Raw genomic sequence first — 25,443 nt, forward strand, 5'->3', positions numbered from 1 at the left:
CCAGCATTCGTTGATGGACGTTAAAGATCCCATGGTGTCCTTCACAAAGAGTAGGCGAGCTATCGCCAGTACCCTGAACAAATTACAAATGCCTGCCTTCACCAGCAGTGGGCGCTCCATCAGCGGCACTGTTGCGCACCAATAAATGATGCAAACCAGCAGCCATCGGCTGCACGCAAACAGATATGAACGAATGGTAACATGACCATTATATAATCCATTCCACTGAGCTGTGGTTAGTTTAAAGCACCACAACCACCTGATAAGACCATGATGTCAACCACTTTGAGTGCACATCATCAGGATTGAAAGCTGTACTTTTAGCCCCACTCACCTTCTTCCAGATCAATCAAACGATCAATAATTGTGAATGCAGATACAGTATTAGACAAACGTTACATATACTTTATTGTATTACATTCAAATAGAGCATCGGGCACTTGTTCTCTTAAAATGTTATATACTCTGCAAAGGATATTTATCTCTCTCTCCCTCCCTCTCTCTCTCTCTCTCTCTCATTATGTCTATGTACAAAAGTTGTATTTATGTCCGTGTGTCTGTTTGCCTGTCTATGTATCTGCCTTTGTACATGCATTATATATTTGATTAAATTGATCCGTCATGTTTTAGGCTGTGTCCGTCTCGATGTCTTTGTCATAAATACAGCATACCGGTCGCTATGTGCCCATAAATCTCTCATTGTCATTCTCTTTAAAACACGTTATGCAAGGAGTTGAGGATCGAGTCAAGAAAATTGGGATAGGGGTTCGATATGCCGAAGATTCATTGAAACTGGTCAATTTATCGCCGCCCCCTCCCCCCCCCCCCTTGAGGTCACTACATCCAGGCCGTTCGCTGGTCGACCACCATTTTGGATGAGCCGCAAAACGAACAAAAGTATGTACAAAAATGATAATTTGGTGTATTGTTGATAAATACGTGACGATGACTTCGAAAACCGTTTCAAGCTGTTTTTTGCTCGAATTAAATCTTGCCTCCCGGCCCTTCTCCTCCGTAATGGCGGACGGCCGACATACCGGATGTGGAATGACGTCACAATGAAACTTTAAATGGTGGTGATAGCCAAACTATCGGGATTGGGCGAACTAATGAGAAAGCTTGTTGAACTGCGCAAGGCAAGAAACAAACGTAGAGGAGGTGACAGATTAAAAGGAGGACCAACAACAGTCTGATTAAAAGGAGGACCAACAGTCGGTCAGATGAGCTGAAAGATTACGAGGTAGCTGGAAGAACGTGAAAGCACAAACAGAGCCTTGTGAAAAATGGAGAAAAGCAGGAGCAGGTTCAGGCAGTGCGTCACAGGACGACTGCTCTCTCACGACCCGGCCAGCGCAGAGCAGCTGGGGCGGGACTGCGACCGGCCACCTGGTTGTGTGCTCTCAAGGCTTGCAGGAAACAAAGGAGGTTGAAACGAGGAGCCGCGGCCTTGGGCTGAGCATCGACCGGGCGACCATTTTGCTGCTGTTGCTGTTGTTGCTGCTGCTGTTGCTTTTGTGGAAGATGCTGTTGCTTGTGATGGTGGTGGTGGTGATGGTTGGGTGAATGATGCATTCTCTGAGCATGTAAATGCCTAAATAAATGGCCCCATGCCTCGGGTGGCCTGTGGACCGGTCGGCAGACGGGCGAGCCGAGCGCTTGCTTCTTCTCTCCGACTGGATTTCCACCCAACACCGGCGTGGCCACTGTAGATTTCTGCATCTGGAGATGGAAGAAAGCATAACAAGATATTGATGTGACGACTACCGAACAATCATCTTCTCAAAATCTCAGCATATTTACAACTCTACGTACCTTCGACTGCTTCTTGATGAGACTCGCTATCCGAGCTGTTTCTCTTGCAACGTCCTCCATGTCCGGTCGTCTGTCTCGGGATGAATCCAACATGGACAGCAGAAGATCCGAGTATGGGTCAGACAGGAGGCCGAAACGCAGTGCATCTAACCCCACGCCGCCTGAAAGCATTAAACGTCTGCGAAGGCGAACCTCGGCAACCATTTTACCAAGTGCCCATGTATCCGATTTCTTGGAGCAGTGCTTTGTAGGAGATGGGTCATGAGGGTATGCGGTAGGGATACACGCAAGCAGAGATAGTCAAGCAAGACGTTGTATTGTTCGTGAAACAAACTCACACATGCACTCCTGAACATGCAGGAATCAAAAACTGCACGTTGTCGTTCTAAATAATCTGTTGCAGAGCGTTGGTTCTGCCGACACAGTTTATTGGCCAAGAGTCATGCTAGACAGTTTGCCATCCTTCTCCCAGCAGTAGTTAGGGCAAGAATTTGGAATTCTTTCCACTAGAAGCACCCGCTACCTACGGGAGCCGTCAAGGGGGTCATGTGATTATATTTATGCCTATTTTACTCCAAGGGGTCCCAGGATTACAATCCCAAAAAATGGTTGTGATCGGTTCAGCCGTTTTTGCGGTACCTGGGAACAGACAGACAGACAGACAGACAGACGGTGAATTCTAGTAAGACGAGAAGCACCCACTCCCTACGGGAGCCGTCAAGGGGGTCATGTGATTATATTTATGCCTATTTTACTCCAAGGGGTCCTGAGTTTACAAACCCAAAACATGGTTGCGATCGGTTCAGCCATTTTTGCGGTACCTGGGAACAGACAGACGGACAGACGGACAGACGATGAATTATAGCAAGATGGTGCCGACGATAACCTGCCTATTCTTCACCATCCACCAATTAATGTCTGTCTGAATACAGTGATGAATCACCCGGCCTGTGAAACACCAGGATGACAGTTATATACCTGGGTCGGGATTCAAACCCAGGCTGGACAGCTTCGAAGCGAGTGTGCATACCTCTAGGGAGTCTAGGGCATCCTATCAACCCCCCCCCCTCCTTCCCTGGTTACATATTAAAAGTGAAATGAAAGTCGAATTTCAAAAACTAGCAATTACTACAATTACTAGGTCTGGTCATTCTCAAATTTTACACCTCATATTCTTATAACTAAGAAAGAAAATGGACCAGTAAGCATCAACTGCAAGGTCAGTGGATTTTTTTGTAACGAACAGTATCTATTGGTCAGCCACACATCTTCTTTGTTAAGTTACATGTGTAATCACATACATTACACAAACGACTGTTTTATTCCTTCGATATCTATTAAATAAATCATTTCAAATTTGCTGAGAGGGGCAGGGCTTGCATCCAACAAGCGACGGATGCGGGGATGGAAGAGCATGGTTGTGGTGCGGTGTAGGTGGTTGGGGTTTGGGGGAAGGGGATGTCAATTCTGTTTTCCATGTTTGTGTTGGTAATAAATGTTAACACTGGAACGGAACTTGGTAGAGAGTGCATACGCATCGTTTCTGGCCCTCCCTCTTCACGGTGAAGAATCGCTTATGAGATTCATGTATCTTCACCAAACTCGAACCAATTCTTCCTTGTCACACACGCAACCTGCCCATCAAATTTCATCCGAATACGTCAACAGCCTTTTGAGATATCCGGCTCACAAACAGACATACAGATGGACAGGGGTGAAAACATAACCTCCATCCAGCTTCTGTTGGGGAGATAACATTGTGACCCACCTGATGATTAAGTATTTCTGGAGCACAGTAAGCCTGGTTTCCACCTGTAGCTCCCTCGCTGTGTCTCTCTCCAGCGGATGAGTAGCGAACAAGTTTGGACAGAGACAAGTCCACGATAACCGCTCTTCTGGTCCTTGACTCGACCTGAGAGAGGAAATAGTAACCAGTACATGAACTGTTCGATACTTTCCAAACTCTCTGTGTACGTACATGTTTTATCATCTCAAAATCTTTCGAGTTTTTCATTCTTTCTCACCTCTGGAATTTCCAACACGTCCCTATCCTTGAATTTCCTCTGGTTCTGGTTTGAAAATAATTTTAATAACTTTCTTTGAGGAAACTCAGCTAAGATAGCATGGGGGGGGGGGTGATTGATGGATCGAGTTGGCCTTTTTGGCGTTCCCATCTGAGCACTTGGCTCATAATACTGGAATTTCAAGTGCAAATCCCACATCACATTGTTACCTCCACTACCGAAGGTGTTCGGGGGTTACGTGCTCACCCTGTTTGTTTATTTGTGTGCATGATATCTCGAAAAGTTGTGGACGGATTCGGACGAAATTTGGTGGGCAGGTAGGGTGTGAGACAAGGGTGAATTGGTTGGAATTTAGTGAAGATTCGGATCCGGATTCGACAATTTTTTTTTAAGTGATCCTTCACCATTGAGTGAAGGGGCGAAAAACGATACGCTGTATCATGTGATATCTGAAAAAGTTGAGTTACGAAAGTGTTACGACAAAACTTGGTGGACGAGTTGGTTCGGTGACAAGAACAATCCGATTCGATTTTCCTTAAGGTCCGGATTCAGATCCGGCCCATCATCGGGATACAAAATGTAAACTGTTCAGCCTGGCGGAGGTACGCGCTCTACCGAGTTCCATTGTAATCTCCTTATGTCCTCGTTCTGTATGTTATTGTTACAAGCTCCTCCATAAGTGTTAGATAACTGAAAAAATGGAGATGTTTGAAAAATGTCAAGATCATCATGGTGTAAGTACTTCACAACAAATGTGGACATGAGAAACATGAGTACGGACAATCAATTATTTCATGTCGTAAAGATATGAGGGGTGATTGTAATGATGTGAATATAGAAGTTTTAACTCATCAATCAAAAATTTTTAAAAAATAATTACATCCCACTAAGTTAGGGAAAGGCTATGGTGTATAGGGTCTGTAAGGAGAGAGTTGTGTGTTCTTACCATTATGTTGTCTGGTTTTAAGTCTTGATGAATAACATTTTGTCCATGGAGGTAAGCCAATCCTCGGCACATGTGTCGAATGACCCTTGATTCATCCTCACGGGAAAGCTGTACACATATTGGACAGACATCAATAAAGTCAAAGTTAATACACTTCTCAATCTCCACTTTGGGTGATCAACATTATCATCAATTGCATTAATCGGGACAAGCACATCGTTAGCGAACGTTCAACTTTTGAAATTTCTACCAGGCCCACCAAGATAACTTCCTCTGCACACTCCAGAGCAAAGTACGAGTGTACCTTCATTAAAGACTTCCGCTGTAGTCGTGCGAGATTATTGTGCTCCGCTAACCAGACTCGGCAGTGTAATGGATAGAGCGGCTGCTCTGAGTCTGGGAGATCAGTGGTTTGAACCCGGTCCGAGTCATACCAAAGCCTTCAAAAATGGTATGTGCTGCTTCCTTGCTTACAGCTTATCATTTATAAAGGATAGAAGAGCAGAGACAAATGACCACAGGTTGGCAAAACGATGAAGCTCAGGTACTGATAGGTCTAACAGCCTCCTCCTGTGTATAAGTCCCTTGTGAGTGAACTCATGTTATAATATTTGAGTGAACAGAAAGTATTTATATCGTACAAAATGTTTTTGGTGGAAAAGGGCAACACAAGAGGAAATGGCATTGTTTTTAACGAAGTGTTTCTTCACGCACATATGAAGGTTTTTTTAGTCAACGAAGACACTTCCGCCACTTCGCTGCTTCACGACCACAAAAAAACATAACGGGTGACGACATTTGGGAAGGCCCTGAGGACATCGCCATGAACCATCCCTGCCTGCCGGAGATCGTATATGAAAGTTAATATATATTATATATATAATGGAGCAAGTGTTTGTATGTTTGTCTGCTCTTCACCCATTGGCTGGAAAGCTGGCCCGAACCAACCACTATTGTAACCTGAAAAAAAAAAAAAAATCATGCGTCCGCCATTTTGTTAAACCGAAGACATCTTCGGACGTGTCATATTCACAATCTCCATACCCTTCCTATAAGTTTTCTGTTCAGTGCAAAATAACCAAAGTGACTGATAAAAGGATCATCAAATATGGAAAGGTTGGAGCCAACGAAGTCATGGGCCTTGTGAAGGCGACGGTACGTACAGACCTCAGCCTTCAGGCCTCTGGTGTCTGCCTATGGCCCAGTGCAATTGGAATTATCTGAGCTAAGTAACCACAGTGTATTATATTGTACTAGCAGAGTATCCGCCCGATGAGCGATCTTGTTCCAAGCATGCAACACGTTCTCCTGACGCATACCTTTATTTGGGCGGTGCATAGGCAAGTGACAGCTCTGTATCGGAAAAAAAAAATAACCTGGGTTATGTGCATGAAGCAGAAATATACCTTCTGCTTATAATTCAAAACCCCTCACTGCACTGGAAAACGTGGGGACAGGAATACCATACTGTAAATGGTGGGGACTTGTAATACCCTCCCCTACCTGGAGGCGGCGCTACACGATACACATTCACATCGAGAATTTGCATCTCCCCTCCTCACCCCCCAAAGACCACCGGCAAAGATAAAAAAAACTCTCCGATACATGAATTGGGGTCATGCTGATCCTCTTTAGCAAGTCTGGATGGAATTGGCCCAAAACTGTAGGAGTACCCTGACAAACAAACACAAGGTTCCGTGAATTATAGAAAAGGATATGCACCATAAGCGGTTGGCATGTTTTGCTTTATGTACATTACCAGAGTTACGTTTTGAAGCAGTTGCCTGTTGCCTATACATTACCCAAAATAAAGATGTCGGAAGAAAGTGTTTTACTCTTCAAACAAGATCACCCATCAGAGTGAAAGATGAAAATAAGAGTGTACCGTCATGAAGTCTAGTGACCCTGACAAACGAAGTGCTAGCAAGACATCACCGTTCTTTGATGCACCTGACATTCTATAAAGTGGTGTGGGTTACGAAAGGGGGGGGGGAGTAGGTAGGGGGTAAGAGGAGCGAGGGGGGTAGAGATGCTTCCAAAATATCTCATTTGATCAGAAGACAATTGGGATAGGAACCGCTTGAACAGCATTACTACGATCACCCAGACTCGTCTTCAATGTGTCCAGATCACTCAGGTGGCATCGTAAATGGAATCTCATTTCAATGCGATGAGGATGTGAAGGCAGACATCCTGAAATCCTCAAGATTTTCCTGTTTTCCTAAGCTTCAGCAGTAAGGCATTACGACACGAATGAGACAAACGTGAACATGTATTTGGGGATTTAGCTTGAAAAATAGGACACATTTCCAAAACTTCACCTTTATTTCATATTTCACAGACCAAAGGTGCAGATTAACCTCGGGACACCCTTGTGGAAAAGCAAGTACTAGACCTATCAGAGGCGAGCACGACTATTGCGAGTTAGCGTTCTACCCCACAAAGTAATTTTGACAAAAATTCCTTCATTTTGCAAATCAGAACAAGATCGAAGAATCCTTTGATGCGCCTGAATAGCCAGGAGCCGAATACTTGTGTTGTAACTGCCAATACAAGTTCGTCATTTATCGGTAACAAACCAAAGCAAACAAGGATGGAGTCAGTGGAACACTCCGAAGCTTATGTCACCGTAACGCTTGTTGGCCATTTCTGGAATGCTATCATACATTTGGTGGATGAAGGTAGTGAATCATGAAAATGGATGCTCCTGAATTCAAATGGGACTCAATGGATATACACCCTAACTCTAACCCTAATCGCAATGATTCGTTATATTCAAAACCACTTTTATTCTTCGCTTCTCCCATCGATGGAACCACCTCACAGAGGCCGTTCTTTCCAACTCTTCCCTCCAGGACTTCGAGTAGGACACCGCCACTTCGTGTCGTCCCGCCCATCCTGACCCATGATCTTTATTCCCCCCCATGAACCCCTCCTCTCCCAACCCTCTTACTCGCTGGTTTCAGTGTTTCCTCCCATTCTCTTTCTCTCTTCCTTTCATGTTCATTTATCCTCTTTCCAGTTGTGCCCAATTGTTGGCCTGCTACCCCACCGCCAATTTAACCTTGCTCTTCCATGAGCCTCGCTCTGGTAGAAAAGAAAGCCCTCACCTGCAGACTAGTTGTGTGTGGCTGAAAAAGTACAGCCTCAAGGTCACTTCCATCGATGAGCTCCAACGGGAGGATCCAATGTCCCCCGGCTCTCAAAGGCTCGCCCAGGAGTTTCACCACATTCTTGTGGTCTAACCGCCTGCAACACCGACCAACACCTTCACATCCGCACCTGCGTTATCGCTTGCATACGTATTTCCTGATATGTAATTTCTCCTTAAGTTTAAGAAGCATTTTTAGCATCGCACAAACCATTTGCTTTGCTGACGAGTCTGTTGGGAATAATTATGACTCAACCACAACTCAATTTCCTGTTCAAGCTGATCATTGGACAAATCATGATAGTAAGGTGAGATAATCATGATGATATTCAATACAAGGACCTGATATTTCGGAAAAGTCCCATCCACCTGAGCAACAAAAACCTGTTGCACCAAGCTTTCAAACAAGATGGCAGTTACAAAGGTAAGATGGCTGTGAATAATTCTACGTTTGTATGAGATGTGTTGTGAAACAGCATCACTCGTGTACATTGGAATAACGAAGGTAAAAACCATAAACCAAGCTAGTTCAGTCCCTGCAGTAACAAGTCTCCTCCAACTCATGTTGAGGGGTGTTCAGCACACTTGCCACATGTACTGAGTGCGTTTTGATGAGAGTGATTGGCCGTGGGAATCAAATCCACACAAGCTAGTGGAGAAAAAAAAAACACCGGTGTTTAAGCACTTCAACAAACAGCCAGCTCAGAATAACCATGTTGAATACAAGAAGAAGCTATTCCTGGGACTGTTTTGTTACTTTATCAAAGATATGCGGCGGGGGGGGGGGGAGGGGGGATGGAACAAATGAGTGGAGGTGAACAGTGATTCCTGATTTTGGGAGTTTCACCGGAATGGGGTTGATGGTGGACCACGTGCTAATCCCGTTATTCCGTACCAGCTCCTGCCCCTCTAAATCCCTCTGAACTGATCTCTTGCTCCCGGGGCCCACTAATCCATAAGCTAAACTATCTCCCGGGATGAAGATCAAGGCATGCATGGTGACAATAAACAATGAGGTAGCGTGGCTCACAAGGCTCGCTGGTGGAGCAGCCCGATAGGGGGTGTGCCTACCCCTATACAAACAATTTGTGACTTAATGGGTCCACTCAACATCCATTTACTCCACTCTGTTTAACTCCAGCAGCTGCAGACATCAACAATGGTGCAAAAGGGGAGCATCTCTAACTATCCTAACATCATTAAAAAAAAACATGTTCTCAACTTTAACCCCCCTTTACTGTGGTTCTGTCACTAAATTTACTCGCCACGCTGCGTGCTGTGCTGGTGCTCTACCAATTTTGTGTCTCGCCCTCCAATGTTCACTCTGTGTTTTGCACAATTTCGTGGCTGGGCTGTGTGGTTCGATCTGCAAGCTCCCAACCTGACTTAAATGGGACGCTGAAGCCACCGTCGAATTTTACTGCTCCTTGCCAAATTCTGCGGAAGCTCTCTCTGGCTGCCCCCACTCGTGCACTCACTGGCACGTGGCACCTCGGTACTCGGGCCCACAAATCTGTATGCCCTCAGGGCCCATTTCCTGCACAGTCCCCTCATTCGGCTCACCCCGAGCATGAGCCGTGCTCACTAATCCCTGGGGGAATCGCTCTGCCTCTAACACTACACTGTCCATCACTAAGAGCGGCTCCCCCGCCTGCATTCCTCCATCCTTCTTTCATTCTGTCCATGCTACACACCTCACTCACAGGGGCATGACTCATGCTTACTGCACTGTTCAGCCTGCTCATGAGCTTCCCCATACCCGGGCCAGTATGCACGTATGGTCCTTCCGCATAACAGGGCCAGTATGCACGAGCCACGTGACTTTGATCCCACGGCACAGCTGCTCCCCATAGGCCAAAGCATATGCTTCGCAAACTGGCCGTGTAACCTTCACCCCTCCACCACCATGTCACCGGCCTTGGACGTGAATTTGAGCAGCTTTCGCAAAGGACTTGCACACCATGCATGCACTCACAGGTATGCACACAGGCTCAGACACCACCCTGGGGAGAGACCCTATCCAGACCTCTGTTAACTGTACCTCCAATTCTCCGTTCGCATCATTATCAATCATATCCACATACCTGGTCGGTCCCACAATGCCCGCTGACTCCACCTCTGGATCAATCTGCCTTGGGTCTGGGCTGTTTCCCTGCTGCTGTGTAAAGCCGCCCTGCTGCTTCTGTGTGTTTGGGTTTGTTGAGGAGGTATCTATGGGGCTACTGGATTTCTTGAAGGGGTATGTATAGAGCTACTGGGTAGTGAGGAGGACTCCATCGCACCCTCAAGTGGTCCTTTCACCTCCATGTCCAATTGGGTCATGATATTGTCAAACCAGCTTTGCCCCTCCTGGCTTAACATTGTGGTGGTTGGTTATAAAAAAAATTGTACGTCTGGCTCTGCATTTTAGCTTTGAGGTGTGATTACTCACACCTCAGGACAGGAGGTGAGGAGGATCCGGGTTCACATCCCACTCCTGACACCAATTGTAAAAACCGCGGCCCATTCTGGTTACCCGGTTCAAGTTCCGTGGGTTATGTCAAAACAACCGCAACCTCGAGCTTAGTCCACAGCCCAAGCAAGTTCCCAGACCTGTTTGTCACGTTACAATATTCCTTGGGACCGTGTAATTAACCGAGTGATGTGCCGATAGGAGTTCGCAACCTTCCTAATCTGGTCTAACAACCATAGCTCACGAGCACTCTGACCCGGATCGCTTTCACCAGCTCGTCTAACAGTTACATTCAGCCAGCTCATCTAACAATACCGAAATCACCAATTGAGACCACCACAACGAGCAGAATCCAAACCCAAAACCAGGCACATTTATTTAACAACTAGCAAATAGAACCTGTCACTTTGCTGACAGGAGTATTAAGGGAGGAAGAAAGAGAGAGAGAGGGAGAGAGAGGGGGAGAGAGAGGGGGAGAGAGAGGGGGAGAGAGAGGGGGAGAGAGAGGGGGAGAGAGAGGGGAGAGAGAGGGGGAGAGAGAGGGGGAGGGAGAGGGGGAGAGAGAGAGGGGGAGAGAGAGGGGGAGAGAGAGGGGAGAGAGAGGGGAGAGAGAGGGGGAGAGAGGGAGAGAGAGAGGGGGAGAGAGAGGGGGAGAGGGGGAGAGGGAGGGGGAGAGGGAGAGGGAGAGGGAGAGGAGAGAGAGAGAGAGAGAGAGAGAGAGAGAGAGAGAGAGAGAGAGAGAGAGAGAGAGAGAGAGAGAGAGAGAGAGAGAGAGAGAGAGAGAGAGAGAGAGAGAGAGAGAGAGAGAGAGATAGATAGATATAGAGAGCACGAAGGAGTGGGGGAGCTCGGAAGGGGTGGGAAAGTAAGGAAGGGGGAGAGCAATGCCTCACCAAATGTTGCTATACACTCTGGAGAGGGGGGTTGGAGTGAGGAGGATGGAGGATAGAGGAGGGGAAAGTAGGGAAGTGGGAAGGGAGGTCGGGAGGAGATAAGGAGGGGGTTCTAGATTTGCGTTCGGTCGGGGGACTTGAGGGGGGAATGGGGGAAAGGGTTCTTTTGACTTACGTTTGCTTGTGGGACTTGTGGAGAATTGGGGTGGGGGGCGGTAGTACAGTTTTGAACAAAATGGGGTATGTTAAAACAGCATGTTAATACAGCATGCAGAGACTGCCTGGAGATGTCCACGAGGGTGGAGAGGGGAGGGGGTTTGGGAGGAGGTAAGTGTGAGGGGAAGGGAAGGCAGCGTGAGGCGAACAGAATGTGGTGTGAGGGGAAGGGAAGAAAAGGCAGCATGAAGTGAAGGGCAGGCAAGGGAAGGTAGCGTGAGGGGAGGGGAAAGGAAGGGCGATAAAATGCACCTAAAAAGCAATATTTTCTTTTTAACTGTCGGGTTCGATATAAAACCGGGTAGGAACATTTAAAACCCATGCTATCTACCGAGCAAAGGCCTGTCTGCATGCTCACACATGTAGCGACCTTTGCACCTCTCCAATCGGCTCACTCAGAATCTGATTTGTGCATGCTACACTATGGGGGAGCCATTTTAAATTTTTTAACTTAACCGTCAGTGCTGAACAGTCCCCTTAACAGAGGGGGAGGTTTGTAGGGGAAGGAGAGTGGGGTGGGAGAGAGAGGCATGGGAGAGAGAGGAAGGGGAGGGGAGATGGGGAGAGGAGAGGGGAGGGAGAGGTGTGGGCGAGAGAGGAAGAGGGGTGGGAGATGGAGCGAGAGGGGTGGGAGATGGAGCGAGAGGGGTGGGAGATGGAGCGAGAGGGGTGGGAGATGGAGCGAGAGGGGTGGGAGATGGAGCGAGAGGGGGGGGAGAGGGAGGGAGAGGGGTGGGAGAGGGAGCGAGAGGGGGGGGAGATGGAGCGAGAGGGGTGGGAGATGGAGCGAGAGGGGTGGGAGAAGGAGCGAGAGGGGTGGGAGAGGGAGCGAGAGGGGTGGGAGATGGAGCGGGCGGGGTGGGAGATGGAGCGAGAGGGGTGGGAGATGGAGCGAGAGGGGTGGGAGATGGAGCGAGATGGTGGGAGATGGAGCGAGAGGGGTGGGAGATGGAGCGAGAGGGGTGGGAGATGGAGCGAGAGGGGTGGGAGATGGAGCGAGAGGGGTGGGAGATGGAGCGAGAGGGTGGGAGATGGAGCGAGATGGTGGGAGATGGAGCGAGAGGGGTGGGAGATGGAGCGAGAGGGGTGGGAGATGGAGCGAGAGGGGTGGGAGATGGAGCGAGAGGGGTGGGAGATGGAGCGAGAGGGGTGGGAGATGGACCTAGAGGGGTGGTAAATGGAGCGAGAGGGGTGGTAGATTCAGCGAGAGGGGTGGGAGATAGAGCGAGAGGGGTGGGAGATAGAGCGAGAGGGGTGGGAGAAAGAGCGAGAGGGGTGGGAGATATAGCGAAAGGGGTGGGAGATAGAGCGAGAGGGGTGGGAGATAGAGCGAGAGGGGTGGGAGATAGAGCGAGAGGGGTGGGAGATAGAGCGAGAGGGGTGGGAGATAGAGCGAGAGGGGTGGGAGGTCGAGCGAGCGGGGTGGGGGATAGAGCGAGAGGGGTGGGAGGGAGAGCGAGAGGGGTGGGGGATAGAGCGAGAGGGGTGGGAGATAGAGCGAGAGGGGTGGGAGATAGAGCGAGAGGGGTGGGAGGGAGAGAGTGGGGTGGGAGAAAGACAGGGAGAGGGTGGGAGAGAGAAAGGAAGAGAGAGAGAGAGAGAGAGAGAGAGAGAGAGAGAGAGAGAGAGAGAGAGAGAGAGAGAGAGAGAGAGAGAGAGAGAGAGAGAGAGAGATAGAGAGAGATAGAGGGTGGGAGATAGAGCGAGAGGGGTGGGAGATAGAGCGAGAGGGGTGGGAGATAGAGCGAGAGGGGTGGGAGATAGAGCGAGAGGGGTGGGAGATAGAGCGAGAGGGGTGGGAGATAGAGCGAGAGGGGTGGGAGATAGAGCGAGAGGGGTGGGAGATAGAGCGAGAGGGGTGGGAGATAGAGCGAGAGGGGTGGGAGATAGAGCGAGAGGGGTGGGAGATAGAGCGAGAGGGGTGGGAGATAGAGCGAGAGGGGTGGGAGATAGAGCGAGAGGGGTGGGAGATAGAGCGAGAGGGGTGGGAGATAGAGCGAGAGGGGTGGGAGATAGAGCGAGAGGGGTGGGAGATAGAGCGAGAGGGGTGGGAGATAGAGCGAGAGGGGTGGGAGATAGAGCGAGAGGGGTGGGAGATAGAGCGAGAGGGGTGGGAGATAGAGCGAGAGGGGTGGGAGATAGAGCGAGAGGGTGGGAGATAGAGCGAGAGGGGTGGGAGATAGAGCGAGAGGGGTGGGAGATAGAGGGAGAGGGGTAGGAGAGAGAGGGAGAGGTGTGGGAGAGTAAGGGAGAGGGAGAGGGAGAGGGAGAGGGGTGGGAGATAGAGGGAGAGGAGAGAGTGGGGTGGGAGAAAGACAGGGAGAGGGAGAGAGAGAGAGAGAGAGAGAGAGGGAGAGGGAGAGAGAGAGGGAGAGGGAGAGGGAGAGGGAGAGAGGGAGAGGGAGAGGGAGAGGGAGAGGAGAGGGAGAGGGAGAGGGAGAGGGAGAGGGAGAGGGAGAGGGAGAGGGAGAGAGGGAGAGGGAGAGGGAGAGGGAGAGGGAGAGGGAGAGGGAGAGGGAGAGGGAGAGGGAGAGGGAGAGGGAGAGGGAGAGGGAGAGGAGAGAGAGAGAGAGAGAGAGAGAGAGAGAGAGAGAGAGAGAGAGAGAGAGAGAGAGAGAGAGAGAGAGAGAGAGAGAGAGAGAGAGAGAGAGAGGTGAGAGCAGTGAGGGGAGAGTGGGGGGAGGGGAGAGTGAAGGCAAGAGATAGTGAGGGAAGGAGAGCATGAGGGGAGAGTGAGGAGAGGAGAGAGTGAGGAGAGGGAGAGGGCAGATTCCTGCAGATGCGGCATCGAGTTTAACGTCCATTCCAGAGACAGCACACAAATTAATGAATCACCCTGCCTGTGAAACACTGGGATGACAGTTTCAAGCTGTGTCAGGATTCAAACCCAGGTGAGACAGCTTATAGGTCAGGCCAGGTATGGAAGCATGTGCCAGAACAGCGCGTCACTGCGTCCACTTTCCGCCGGTACTCCAGGGGCCTCCGTCTGGCCATCCCCCAGGCAGATGCCAGGCCCATCCCAATCTCCTTGATGGTCAACCTGCTGCAACCACGAGGTGCGTGGTCGGCCCACTGGCCTCCTCCACTCATGAGACTCCCCCATTGAGAGAATCTGTTGAGCAGGATCAGCGTCAGGAAAACGAGCCACATGTCCATACAGCCGCAACTGACGCTCACGGACTATGCAGGTAACAAATCTCATCCGAGTCTCTCAGCAACCGCTCGTTGGACACAAAATCCGACCAGCGATAGCCAAGGATTCTCCGAAGAGACCTGGTACCAAAGGAATTAAGTCTCCATCTCAGATCCTTGGTCAGAGTCCAAGTCTCGCATCCATAGAGCAAGACTGGAAGTACCAAGGACCTGAAGACTCGGACTTTCTTCCTCCCACACAGGTACCGGCAGCGCCACACCCCATGATCCAGTGAATCCATGACTCCCCAGGCCCGACCCAGACGTCTATTGACCTCTGACTCACAGCCAGCAGAGACATGAATATCACTGCCAAGGTAAGTGAATCTCTCCACGACCTTAACATCCTCACCACAAACAGACACAGACAGGACAGCAGCATCCAAGGTGTCACTCCTGGATCTTAGTTTTGACACAAGAAACCCGTAATCCCAGCAGCTCTGACTCCTCATTCAGCACCTCGAGGGCCCCCAAAAGGATAGCTAAAGCCTCCGCAAAGATGACTGCATCATCTGCAAAATCAAGGTCCGAGATCTTGACATTCCCAAACGATGCACCGCAGCTTGATCTCTCCGACATCCTCCCTAAAATGCGGTCCATACAAGTGCTGAAAAGTGTGGGGGCCAGTACACACCCCTGATGAACTCCAGTAACAACTGGAAATAAGTCAGAGATGGTACCACCACACTTCACAGCACTCTCAGTACCAGAATAGAGTTCAGACATCAGATCGATCAGTTTTGGTGGCACCCCACGAAGACCAAGAATCCTCCAGAGGACCTCCCGATTCACTGAATCGAACGCTTTACAGAGATCAACATAGGGTGCAAGCAGCCCCTGCTGAAACTCTCGTCTGCGTTCGGTGAGGACACGAAGAACAAGGATATGTTCAATCGTTGACCTCTTTGGTGTAAAGCCTGACTGTTCAGGACGCTGGTGATCAAGCAGATGGTGGCGAACCCTATCAAGAATTATCCGAGCAAAGACCTTGCCCGGCACTGAGAGCAGCGTCACCCCTCGGTAGTTGTTGCCGTCTTGGCGATCACCCTTCCCTTTCCAGAGAGGGACAACAAGGCCCCTCTTCCAGTCAGTTGGGATGATGCCTGTGTTCCAGGCAGAGCACAAAACTGCATGCAACGACACGAGTGCAGCACTTCCACCAGCCTTGAGAAGTTCAGCATGGATGCCACAGATCCCTGGAGCTTTGCCCCGTTTCAACCGGTTCACCGCAGCCCGTGTTTCCACAAGCGAAAGGTGGACCACAGTTGATTTGAGGGTCAGCAACAGGGATTGTAACACCCTTGACGTCCAACTCGACAGCTGGTGGATCAGCCCGGTACAACCGCTCAAAGTAACCGGCCCAGCGGGCCTTCACTTCAGACTCCTCTGTCAAGAGCCTACCACTCTCTGCTCAAACTGCAGTGCTCCGAGGGATGGGCTTGGATGAACGCAATGCGCGAATTCCCCTGTAAGCAGGACGAGAATCACCTGTCCACAGGTGATGCTCTACCCCCTCACAGATTCCTCGCACATAGGCCTCCTTGTCCACCCTCATTGCACGTACAGTTTTACGCCTCAGCTCCCTGAACAGCTCAGCTCTGCCATTCAGCCTGGCCCTGCGACTCTGGTCAACAGTATCCAGTGTCCCTTAAGAGACAAAATTCTTGTTGGCCCTGCGGTGAGTTCCAAGACATCCACCGGCAACATCAAGGAAGGTGGTCTTGAAGGCACTCCACAACTCTTCAGGACCCCCCAAAGCATCCAGACCCCCCAAGTGTCCACTCAGCCTGTTCGCAAACTCCTCAGCTACTCTCTCATCCCTGAGCTTGCCAACATCCATCCTCGGCTGGGATGGTACCATTCTCCAGGATTTAAGGTCCAGCTTTAGAGTTGCTACAACAAGCCTGTGGTCAGTATTGAGGAACTGAGCACTCCGGTAGACCCTGCAGTTCTGGATCATCCTCCAACGACCATCAATGAGGACATGGTCAATCTCCTTTGCCACACCGCCAGCGTTGGAATACCAAGTCCAGCGATGAGCTTGTGGGCGCTGAAACCATGAACCAGCCACCCTCAGTTCATGACTTCTTGCAAAGTCAAGGAACTTAGTGCTATTCTGGTTCATAGTTCCTGACCCATGGGGACCAACACACACCTCATAACCATCCCTATCAGTTCCAGTCGATGCATTGAAATCCCCCAAGACTAGAAGTGTATCTCGTCTGGGGCACTGATCAACCACAGACTCGAGCGTGGCGTAGGATGCATCCTTCACGGTGAGATCACTCGCCTCAGTCGGAGCATAAACAGAGACCAGGGAAATGACACCTAAGGAGTGACGAATCCTTAATCTCATAATACGCTCGTTGGCCGGTGTTACCTCAATTATCATTGGGGTCAGCTTATTGGACACAGCTACAGCAACTCCTTGGGTATGGTAACCATCAGAGCGACCAGACCAATAGTAGGTGTAACCACCCACCATGATCTCGCCGCAATCCGGTCTCCGAACCTCAGAGAGAGCTGCAATCCCGATGTTCAAACGCTTGAGCTCAGATGATAACAGAGACAGGTGATCATCCTCTCTTAGGGATAGGAGATTCCAGGCACCCACCCAAACGGACCGCCTCAGGTTAACCCAAGGAGACCGCCGTCTGGTGGACGACACCTCAGCACCACTCCGACACACTCTCCCACAATTTGACCCAGGGATGTTACCCCGTGGTTTCCCTCCTATCATAAAAGATTGGGGGTCCTGAAGGCTTTGCCCCAATCCCATCATCCGGTGAGCTGCCCTGCGAAGGGAAGCTGCACAGGAGGTACTCCCTCGGAGTGGGTTTTCAGATTTTTTTGCGTTTTTGTGTTTTGCGGAATGAAGGGTTTTATGGTGGCCGGAGTGCGAATCCTGCCACCAACCTCCTAATAAAAAAGTAACCCAACTGCATGACGATGTCTGCAGACACAGTTGGGCACTAGATATGGATGGCTGTTGGCTCACAAGGAGCTCCTCCGCCCTTTGACAGCTTATAGCAAACATGCATACCTCTCAGCTATCCTGCCATGATGTGGCAAGTAATTGCTTTGTAACAAGTGAAAACATTTTTCTCATTGTAATCACATCAGTTATTTTGCCTTCCTAACTCCGGAGATGTCCCAATGGAGAACAGTGCCGTGGTGTCGCCAAGGAAGCTTGTTGAGATCGGAGCTTGAAGAGTGCTCCAAGCAAGCACTCCAAGAAAATGGTTGAAGAACCTTTTAAAATTGAAACGTTTAATTTTTTTTGTATCTTTCTATGTCGAAGTGACAGGTCATATCACGAAAGAAGATCATACGAAAATGGGAAACGTCAAAATAAAATTGCACATTTTCAGCGAACCACCGCCTGTGGGACCACACAACAATGCAGAGCCAAGCGCAGGTGAGTAGGGCCTGAACTTTGTTCAAGTCGATCGATATATTCAGTGACAGCGGGAATACTTTTGCCGTGTATGGCTATGGCTTGGAAACGAACAACCAAGCAGCTTGTGTAGCACTCGCCAAGTCGCTTAAGCATGCAAACAAACACTCCAACAAAAGGGTTGAGAAGGAATGGCTGGCCTGGCCAGCGATTCATGATCGCCGATCAGTCACATAAACTCCACGCATCCTGAGACACCTGGAATTTCAAGCAATGTCCGAATTGGAGAAATGAACACCTTTTTTTTAGCAGTTGGAACTGCTGCTGATATCAATTAAGAAGCTACATTTTGAAATTTGGCTCCTTTGATTTCGAGATTAAAAAGGTTATGGCATGTGCAGAAATGAAATAAAGCCAAAAACACTGGCATCCCTGGGCGTTTATAAGCATTGCAATGCATCCAATGATTTGTAGGTTACGATGAGCAGGCATTTGATGATATGAGTGAGGAAGGGTGAAAAAAAAAAAACTTTGTCACGAAGAAACCATTGAGGCCTGTTCCAAGTCAAGGCATTGTTGAGCAGGCCAAATAAAATGGCGAATTAAGACCACAGCGAGGGACAGCGAGTTGACCAGCGATGAGCCTTGATAAAGGATAATTAAATGAGGCCATTAATTTTCTTCAAAAGGGGTGTTAAGATTAACCCAAACACTCATATTTTCATTTATGCACTCCGTTGGAGTTCCCCAGTGTGCATGCAAAGTTCCCCAGTATGCATGCAGGCCACTCAGTTTAATGGTTTTGGACTTGTGGAGGAGACACACACAAACTTAATGACTGACTGACTGACTGACTGATGAACCCACTGACATTTATTATTATTATACATTAAATGGCATGGGAGAACAATTACATGAAGCAATAGCAACACATATGTAACAAACAAATATAAATTAATCAGTGAATCAACCCTTACCGCTCTCAAACAAACCAAGCGTGGCAGATTTCTAAACGGTTCTTATCTTAAGGCCCGTTCATGCACTCGACAAGAACACAGGACAGGGAATACAAATAACAAGGCCGAGGGGTTGTTTGCAAACGCGGAGGAAAGCTGTGCAGGAGTCCCGTGTCAAAGTTATCACCATCTCTCTGGTGCAACCTGGTGTATAAACTCCTCAAGCTCCATAATTTTTACTTCCTCAAAGTCCTCATTATTGCTCTGGGAATTACATATTTACACCTCCGGCACATTCAGCTCCACATATTCAGAGACCTAGCATTCTCCTCACGATCCTGCTGTTCCTCCAAACATCTGCTCTCTTCTCAGGGTAATTCTCACTCTCCTTCACGTTCAGGAACGGCTTTCACGTTCCTCTCTCTCGGCTTTCACGTCCCTCTCTCTCGGCTTTCACGTCCCTCTCTCTCGGCTTTCACGTCCCTCTCTCTCGGCTTTCACGTCCCTCTCTCTCGGCTTTCACGTCCCTCTCTCTCTCTCGGCTTTCACGTCCCTCTCTCTCTCTCTCTCGGCTTTCACGTCCCTCTCTCTCTCTCGGCTTTCACGTCCCTCTCTCTCTCTCGGCTTTCACGTCCCTCTCTCTCTCTCGGCTTTCACGTCCCTCTCTCTCTCGGCTTTCATGTCCCTCTCTCTCGGCTTTCATGTCCCTCTCTCTCTCCCCCCACCTCCTCTCTCTCTCCCTCTCTTCCTCCCCCCTCTTTCTTTCTCCCCCCACTCTCTCTCCCTCTCTTTTTCCCTCTCTCTCCCTCTCCCTCTCTCCCCCTGAGCTCTCTCTCTCCCTCTCTCTCCCTCTCCCTGTCTCTCTGTCCCTCTCCCTCCCTCTCTCTCCCTCTCTCCCCCTCTCTCTCTCTGCCTATCTCTCCCTCTCTCTCTCTGCCTATCTCTCCCTCTCTGCCTCTGTCTGCCTCTGTCTCCCTCTCTCTCCCTCTCTCGAACAGTTGTAATGGTCAACCACATCTCTGTGACAGCTACATCATTAACTGACGACTGCACGTGAAATAACTGCCAATCTGGTCTCGTGCCGGGCCACGTGAGCAAGCTCTTGTGGTGAGGCAATTGCTTACTTCCTCAGTGCTGTTTCAACCTGGCAATCAACTCCTTGTGGTGAGGCCAACGGCCGGCTAGCTCAACGCAGATATGCCACACTTGCACATTCTCATGGCTTGAGCTGCAAACACAGCCACCAGGATAAAGACATGTAACCAGAGGAAAATAACATTAAAAACATACAGCCAGAGGTTTGAAGAGGGAAGGACAAAACAGTAGGATAGGAAAAACAAACATCTATCTGCACATAAACAATGCATATCTATTGTACAAATTGTACATCAAACTTATCTAAACAAATGTTAAGAAATAACTATCGTTCCACTAAACAATTTCAGTAACCTCTAACGATAATTCCCACAACAGTATCACAATGGTATCTCTGTATGAAAACCTTGTCGAATCAAAAACTACTTGGCCATTTTACATAATGCTCTGTATTTTATGCACTCATAAACTGCTGGACAAAACAAGTTGAAAAGTGGTGATCGCACTCTGGATGTGCTTCAAACATTCTATGAAGTTTGAATGGCTACCTCTAATTTGTTACATCCGCAACCGAAGGTCAACGGAGATTATGTATTCACCCCTGTTTGTCTGTTTGCTTGTCTGTGAGCATGATATTTCAAAACGTTATGGACGGATTATGACAACTACACTCTTGCACCGCTGGACAGAGTAACTTGAAAACTGGATATTATCCCTAAAAGTAGATTGAAATATCAGAAGTTGTACAAATCATTCTAAAATATGCCAATCGTCTGTGTTATAGCATGATGAAAATTATCTTCATCATAGATGTGAGGGTGGAGGTGTTGAAACGTACATGTCTGTTTGTTTGTTTGAAGGACGAAATGCATTTAAACTTGGTAGTTCTACTCAAGGTTTGCATGGCAACATTCCACTAAGTTGGGATGGCCACCTCCAACTTGAAGGATTACATGTTCGCACCCCCTCCTCAAATAGGGAGCAGGTGTTTCTCGTCCAATAAATTCTCTCATCCATATATATATATATATATATATATATATATATATATATATATATATATATATATATATATATATATATATATATATATATATATATATATATATATATATATATATATATATATATATATATATATATATATATATATATATATATATATATATATATATATATATATATATATATATATATATATATATATATATATATATATATATATATATATATATATGGATATATATATATATATATATATATATATATATGGATATATATATATATATATATATATATATATATATATATATATATGGATATATATATATATATATGGATATATATATATGGATATATATATATATATATATATATATATATATATATATATATATATATGGATATATATATATATATATATATATATATATATATATATATATATATATATATATATATATATATATATATATATATATATATATATATATATATATATATATATATATATATATATATATATATATATATATATATATATATATATATACATATATATATATATATATATATATATATATACATATATATATATATATATATATATATATATATATATATATATATATATATATATATATATATATATATATATATATATATATATATATATATATATATATATATATACATATATATATATATATATATATATATATATATATACATATATATATATATATATACATATACATATATATATATATATATATACATATACATATATATATACATATATATATATATATACATATACATATATATATACATATATATATATATACATATATATATATATATATACATATACATATACATACATATATATATATATATACATATACATATATATATATATATATATATACATATACATATACATATACATATACATATACATATACATATACATATACATATACATATACATATATATATATATATATATATATATATATATATATATATATACATATATATGAAGAGACTGGTATGTAAAAGACATTGGTTCATATATCATACTAAAATACACAATTTGGTATCTGTCCGTGTCTGTTTGACCACTACTTATCCATTCTCAACCAAACTTGACAGAAGGACTATGGGTCACACAATGGAGGTTGCAACGACTTCATTAAATCCTCCACCGAGGGGATTTTTCGCCTTGGGGGAAATCCGTATTGAGGTGTGTCGATAGCTTATTGTAGAGTTTTTTTTTTCCAAATCAGCTTCAGTTCTAAAAACAAAAAGTAATAACACTCGCAATAATAGCATTATATTAATGTTATTACAAAGCAATATTAACACTAATAATATCCCCCCCCCCTCTGCAAGAGGTTTTTCCTCCTTGGACAAATGCTGCGTTAATGTGTACTAGAGGCACCCACTCCCTATGATGGAGAGCTTGCGCATTTTTGGAGAGTCGTGATCAGAGCGGGGGCACGAGGCGCATTGTTTGGCAAGGCGAGAGTGGAGGGTGAGCACATGCCACAGAGGATGACATGGCCATTGAATTCGTGTCGAGGCGATTTGGTTCGCGTGGTGAAGCAAGACGCTGGCCTTAGGCTCTTGGTTGAATCTTGAGCAACGGACCCCGAGCCTCGTGTATGTCATAAGCAGCTGCACTGGGGCTCTGAGCCTTGGTGTTGAGTGCTGCTCGCGGATTGCCTGGCGTACATTTGTCCTGCTACGAGAGAAGCGCCATTTTGCGTGCGTATGCACCTGCCGGTGGAAACGCCTCGATTCCAAGTCCCACAAAGACCAGCTCTGGGCCAAGCTAAGTACAAGAATAGTTGAAAGGAAGGGTTTTCTTTTAATTTTGTTTCCCCATGTCTGTATTTGAGTCTGTGTGAAGAGGTGCCTCGACTGTAAGATTTATTTACTTCATTATTATTATCATTACCTTTTGAATTATTGTCCTTTGTAAATATTTGTTTATGCTCATCAAATGTGTTTATTTTAAGAAACTGCATTCGTGTATTTGTAGTGGGGTTCGAGTATAACCTCCCTGTGTATCCATTTCATCCCCCGTGCTCCTCCACCCCGTCCGCCATCGCGCCCCATGCCTTTCGAGCACGTGTTAAAATCTCCGAGGATCAATGTGTCCGCCTCCTATTAATAAGGAACTTGTCGGCCGTCCCTGGGGTTGGTGGTGTTAACCGCACGTCACCACAAATTGGGTCAGGGAGTTAACCTGGGCCGGCCACCACCACGACAATATATACCCCAGAGAGGATAATTATATGACTCTTCTTGTCGCTCCCGTAGGGAGCGGAAATGTAGTAGTAAAAGTTAATCTGTCTCATAAATACTATTAATTAATTAATATGTAAACTGGCAGGACAACCTTCACACACAGACAAATCTCCTTTATAAGGAGTAGGGATGAAAGAAGTATGGTCCTTAACAACATGTAGATAGACATAGAATTAAGAGACTACACAGATTATAAGACACAATAATCGTCCATAATTTGGACATAGGACACATTCAAGGGGGGGGGGGGGGGAAGAACTTGTGGTTAAATGAGAAATAAAAATGTTATGATTAACATGGAGAACTTTGTCGAACCATGCTGAAGGACGATGGGCATGCTAGTTGGGCCTGTAGGCCTTGCAGCATACTTCAAACCATGGGTGGTGCAGGCAAACACACTCAGAAATGGGCACAGCTGATAACTTTGAGATAATCCACATTAAAGGTCGGAAATCAATTTATGGTTAAATGGGATGTAAAATGTTAGTTACATTAAACAGCTTTGTTGAACTGTGATTAAGGCTGCCCAGGGGTGTAACATTAAAGTTGGTGTGTGTGAGTGTGTGTGTGTGTGTGTGGACTCACTGACACACACACACACACACACACACACACACACACACACACACACACACACACACACACACACACACACACACACACACACACACACACACACACACACACACACACACACACACACACACACAAAATACCCTCTCCCATCCCATCGAGAGTGGGTAAGGCCATTGGCCAATTCATGAGTTGCAATCTGTCATTGCAACACAATCCTAGTGCAGGTCTAAAAACTTTGTTCTATTTTTCTAAAAAAACGATGAGGCTCAAGGAATCGCTAGAAGAACACAGAAGAGAGCAGAACGGATCAGTGATGGAACATAGCAGAGAGCGGGGAAACACCACCAACAGTGGAACAGAGGGATACTTGGAGGAAGAATGAGAGAAAGGAAGGGGGAGAGGAAGACACGTGGGATAAATAAGCTCGATACAAGTTCAAACAGCAAGAAGAAGGGAAACCTGATAGGTGAGCTTGGGGTGGATTAATGAGGCACAGCTGATGTTGAACTGTGATGAAGGTTGCCCAGGGGTGTTACATTAACGGTGGTGTGTGAGGGAGAGGGGGATACAATAACGATGATAAAAAAAGATCATGAGTATGGATGGGGGATGACCTGAGGTGGTGGTGAACAGCCGTCTTGAAACCCTGGAGAGAAGGATGGGATTGAACAGAATGAGGATGTCGGTTCCACAGGTGGGAAAAAAAAGAAGAACGAATGAGTGGAGGTGAAAGAAATGAATTTTAATTTATTTTTATGGAATTTGTGGCTGCATACAGGGTATAAATTATGATGTTAAATATTGTATGATAAACAGTAAACACCGTATGATTTGGGTCTCAGAGGAATCCCTCATGGAAAAGATATTCGGTGCATACATTTACATAAAGCAAAGAAATGGCCAAACCAATAAAACACAAAACATACCCAAATCTATATTATAAAGTAAGACTGTCGGTCTGTCTGTCTGTCCGTCCCCAAACTACTCCCACAGTTTTGGGGCTAGTCCTGCCAAACCTTCTGTGGAACGTTTTGGGGTCCCAGCAGATGTCCTAAGTTGGGTAGGAGGTTTCATAAATACCTCAATACAATTATGATTTCGAGTTTCGATCTATACGAAGCTGCTCCCTATCTGGATGTAACGTCAGAACGGTGTTTCTCGTTTTCTTCACGAATGTTGGTAATTTTGTATTTTGTTATATTAATGGTACAGTATTAATTTGTGATTGGAATGATGCTGTTTGGAATGAAAATATAGAGAGATTGAGATTAAAGGAAAATCAGGAAATAATGTGAGGGGTTCCACCGGTGACATTCTTGGATTGGGCATTTGTAGTTTCGCCATTGTGACATCATAGAAATATCTCTCTCTCTCTCTCTATATATATATATATATATATATATATATATATATAT

The 25,443-nt window shown here is 46.4% G+C and overlaps 1 protein-coding gene across 1 annotated transcript in view; it reads right to left on the minus strand.

The window, feature by feature from the left end:
* Window positions 1–384: 384 nt before the first annotated feature.
* The window catches only part of LOC147034024 (calcium-dependent protein kinase 4-like), a 37,027-nt gene continuing 11,968 nt past the window's right edge, over window positions 385–25,443 (minus strand). The window contains exons 3-7 of the mRNA XM_085875353.1: window positions 7,893–8,031; window positions 4,783–4,890; window positions 3,581–3,724; window positions 1,813–2,055; window positions 385–1,719 (exon numbers count right to left, since the gene is read on the minus strand). Coding sequence (XP_085731479.1) covers window positions 1,318–1,719; window positions 1,813–2,055; window positions 3,581–3,724; window positions 4,783–4,890; window positions 7,893–8,031 — 1,036 coding nt within the window. The 3' untranslated portion in view covers window positions 385–1,317. The remainder of the gene's footprint in view (window positions 1,720–1,812; window positions 2,056–3,580; window positions 3,725–4,782; window positions 4,891–7,892; window positions 8,032–25,443) is intronic.

The sequence above is a fragment of the Eptatretus burgeri genome, chromosome 1, assembly GCF_056783735.1.
Source record: "Eptatretus burgeri isolate ZD-2024b chromosome 1, Ebu_testis_v1, whole genome shotgun sequence".
NCBI classification, from domain to species: domain Eukaryota; kingdom Metazoa; phylum Chordata; class Myxini; order Myxiniformes; family Myxinidae; genus Eptatretus; species Eptatretus burgeri.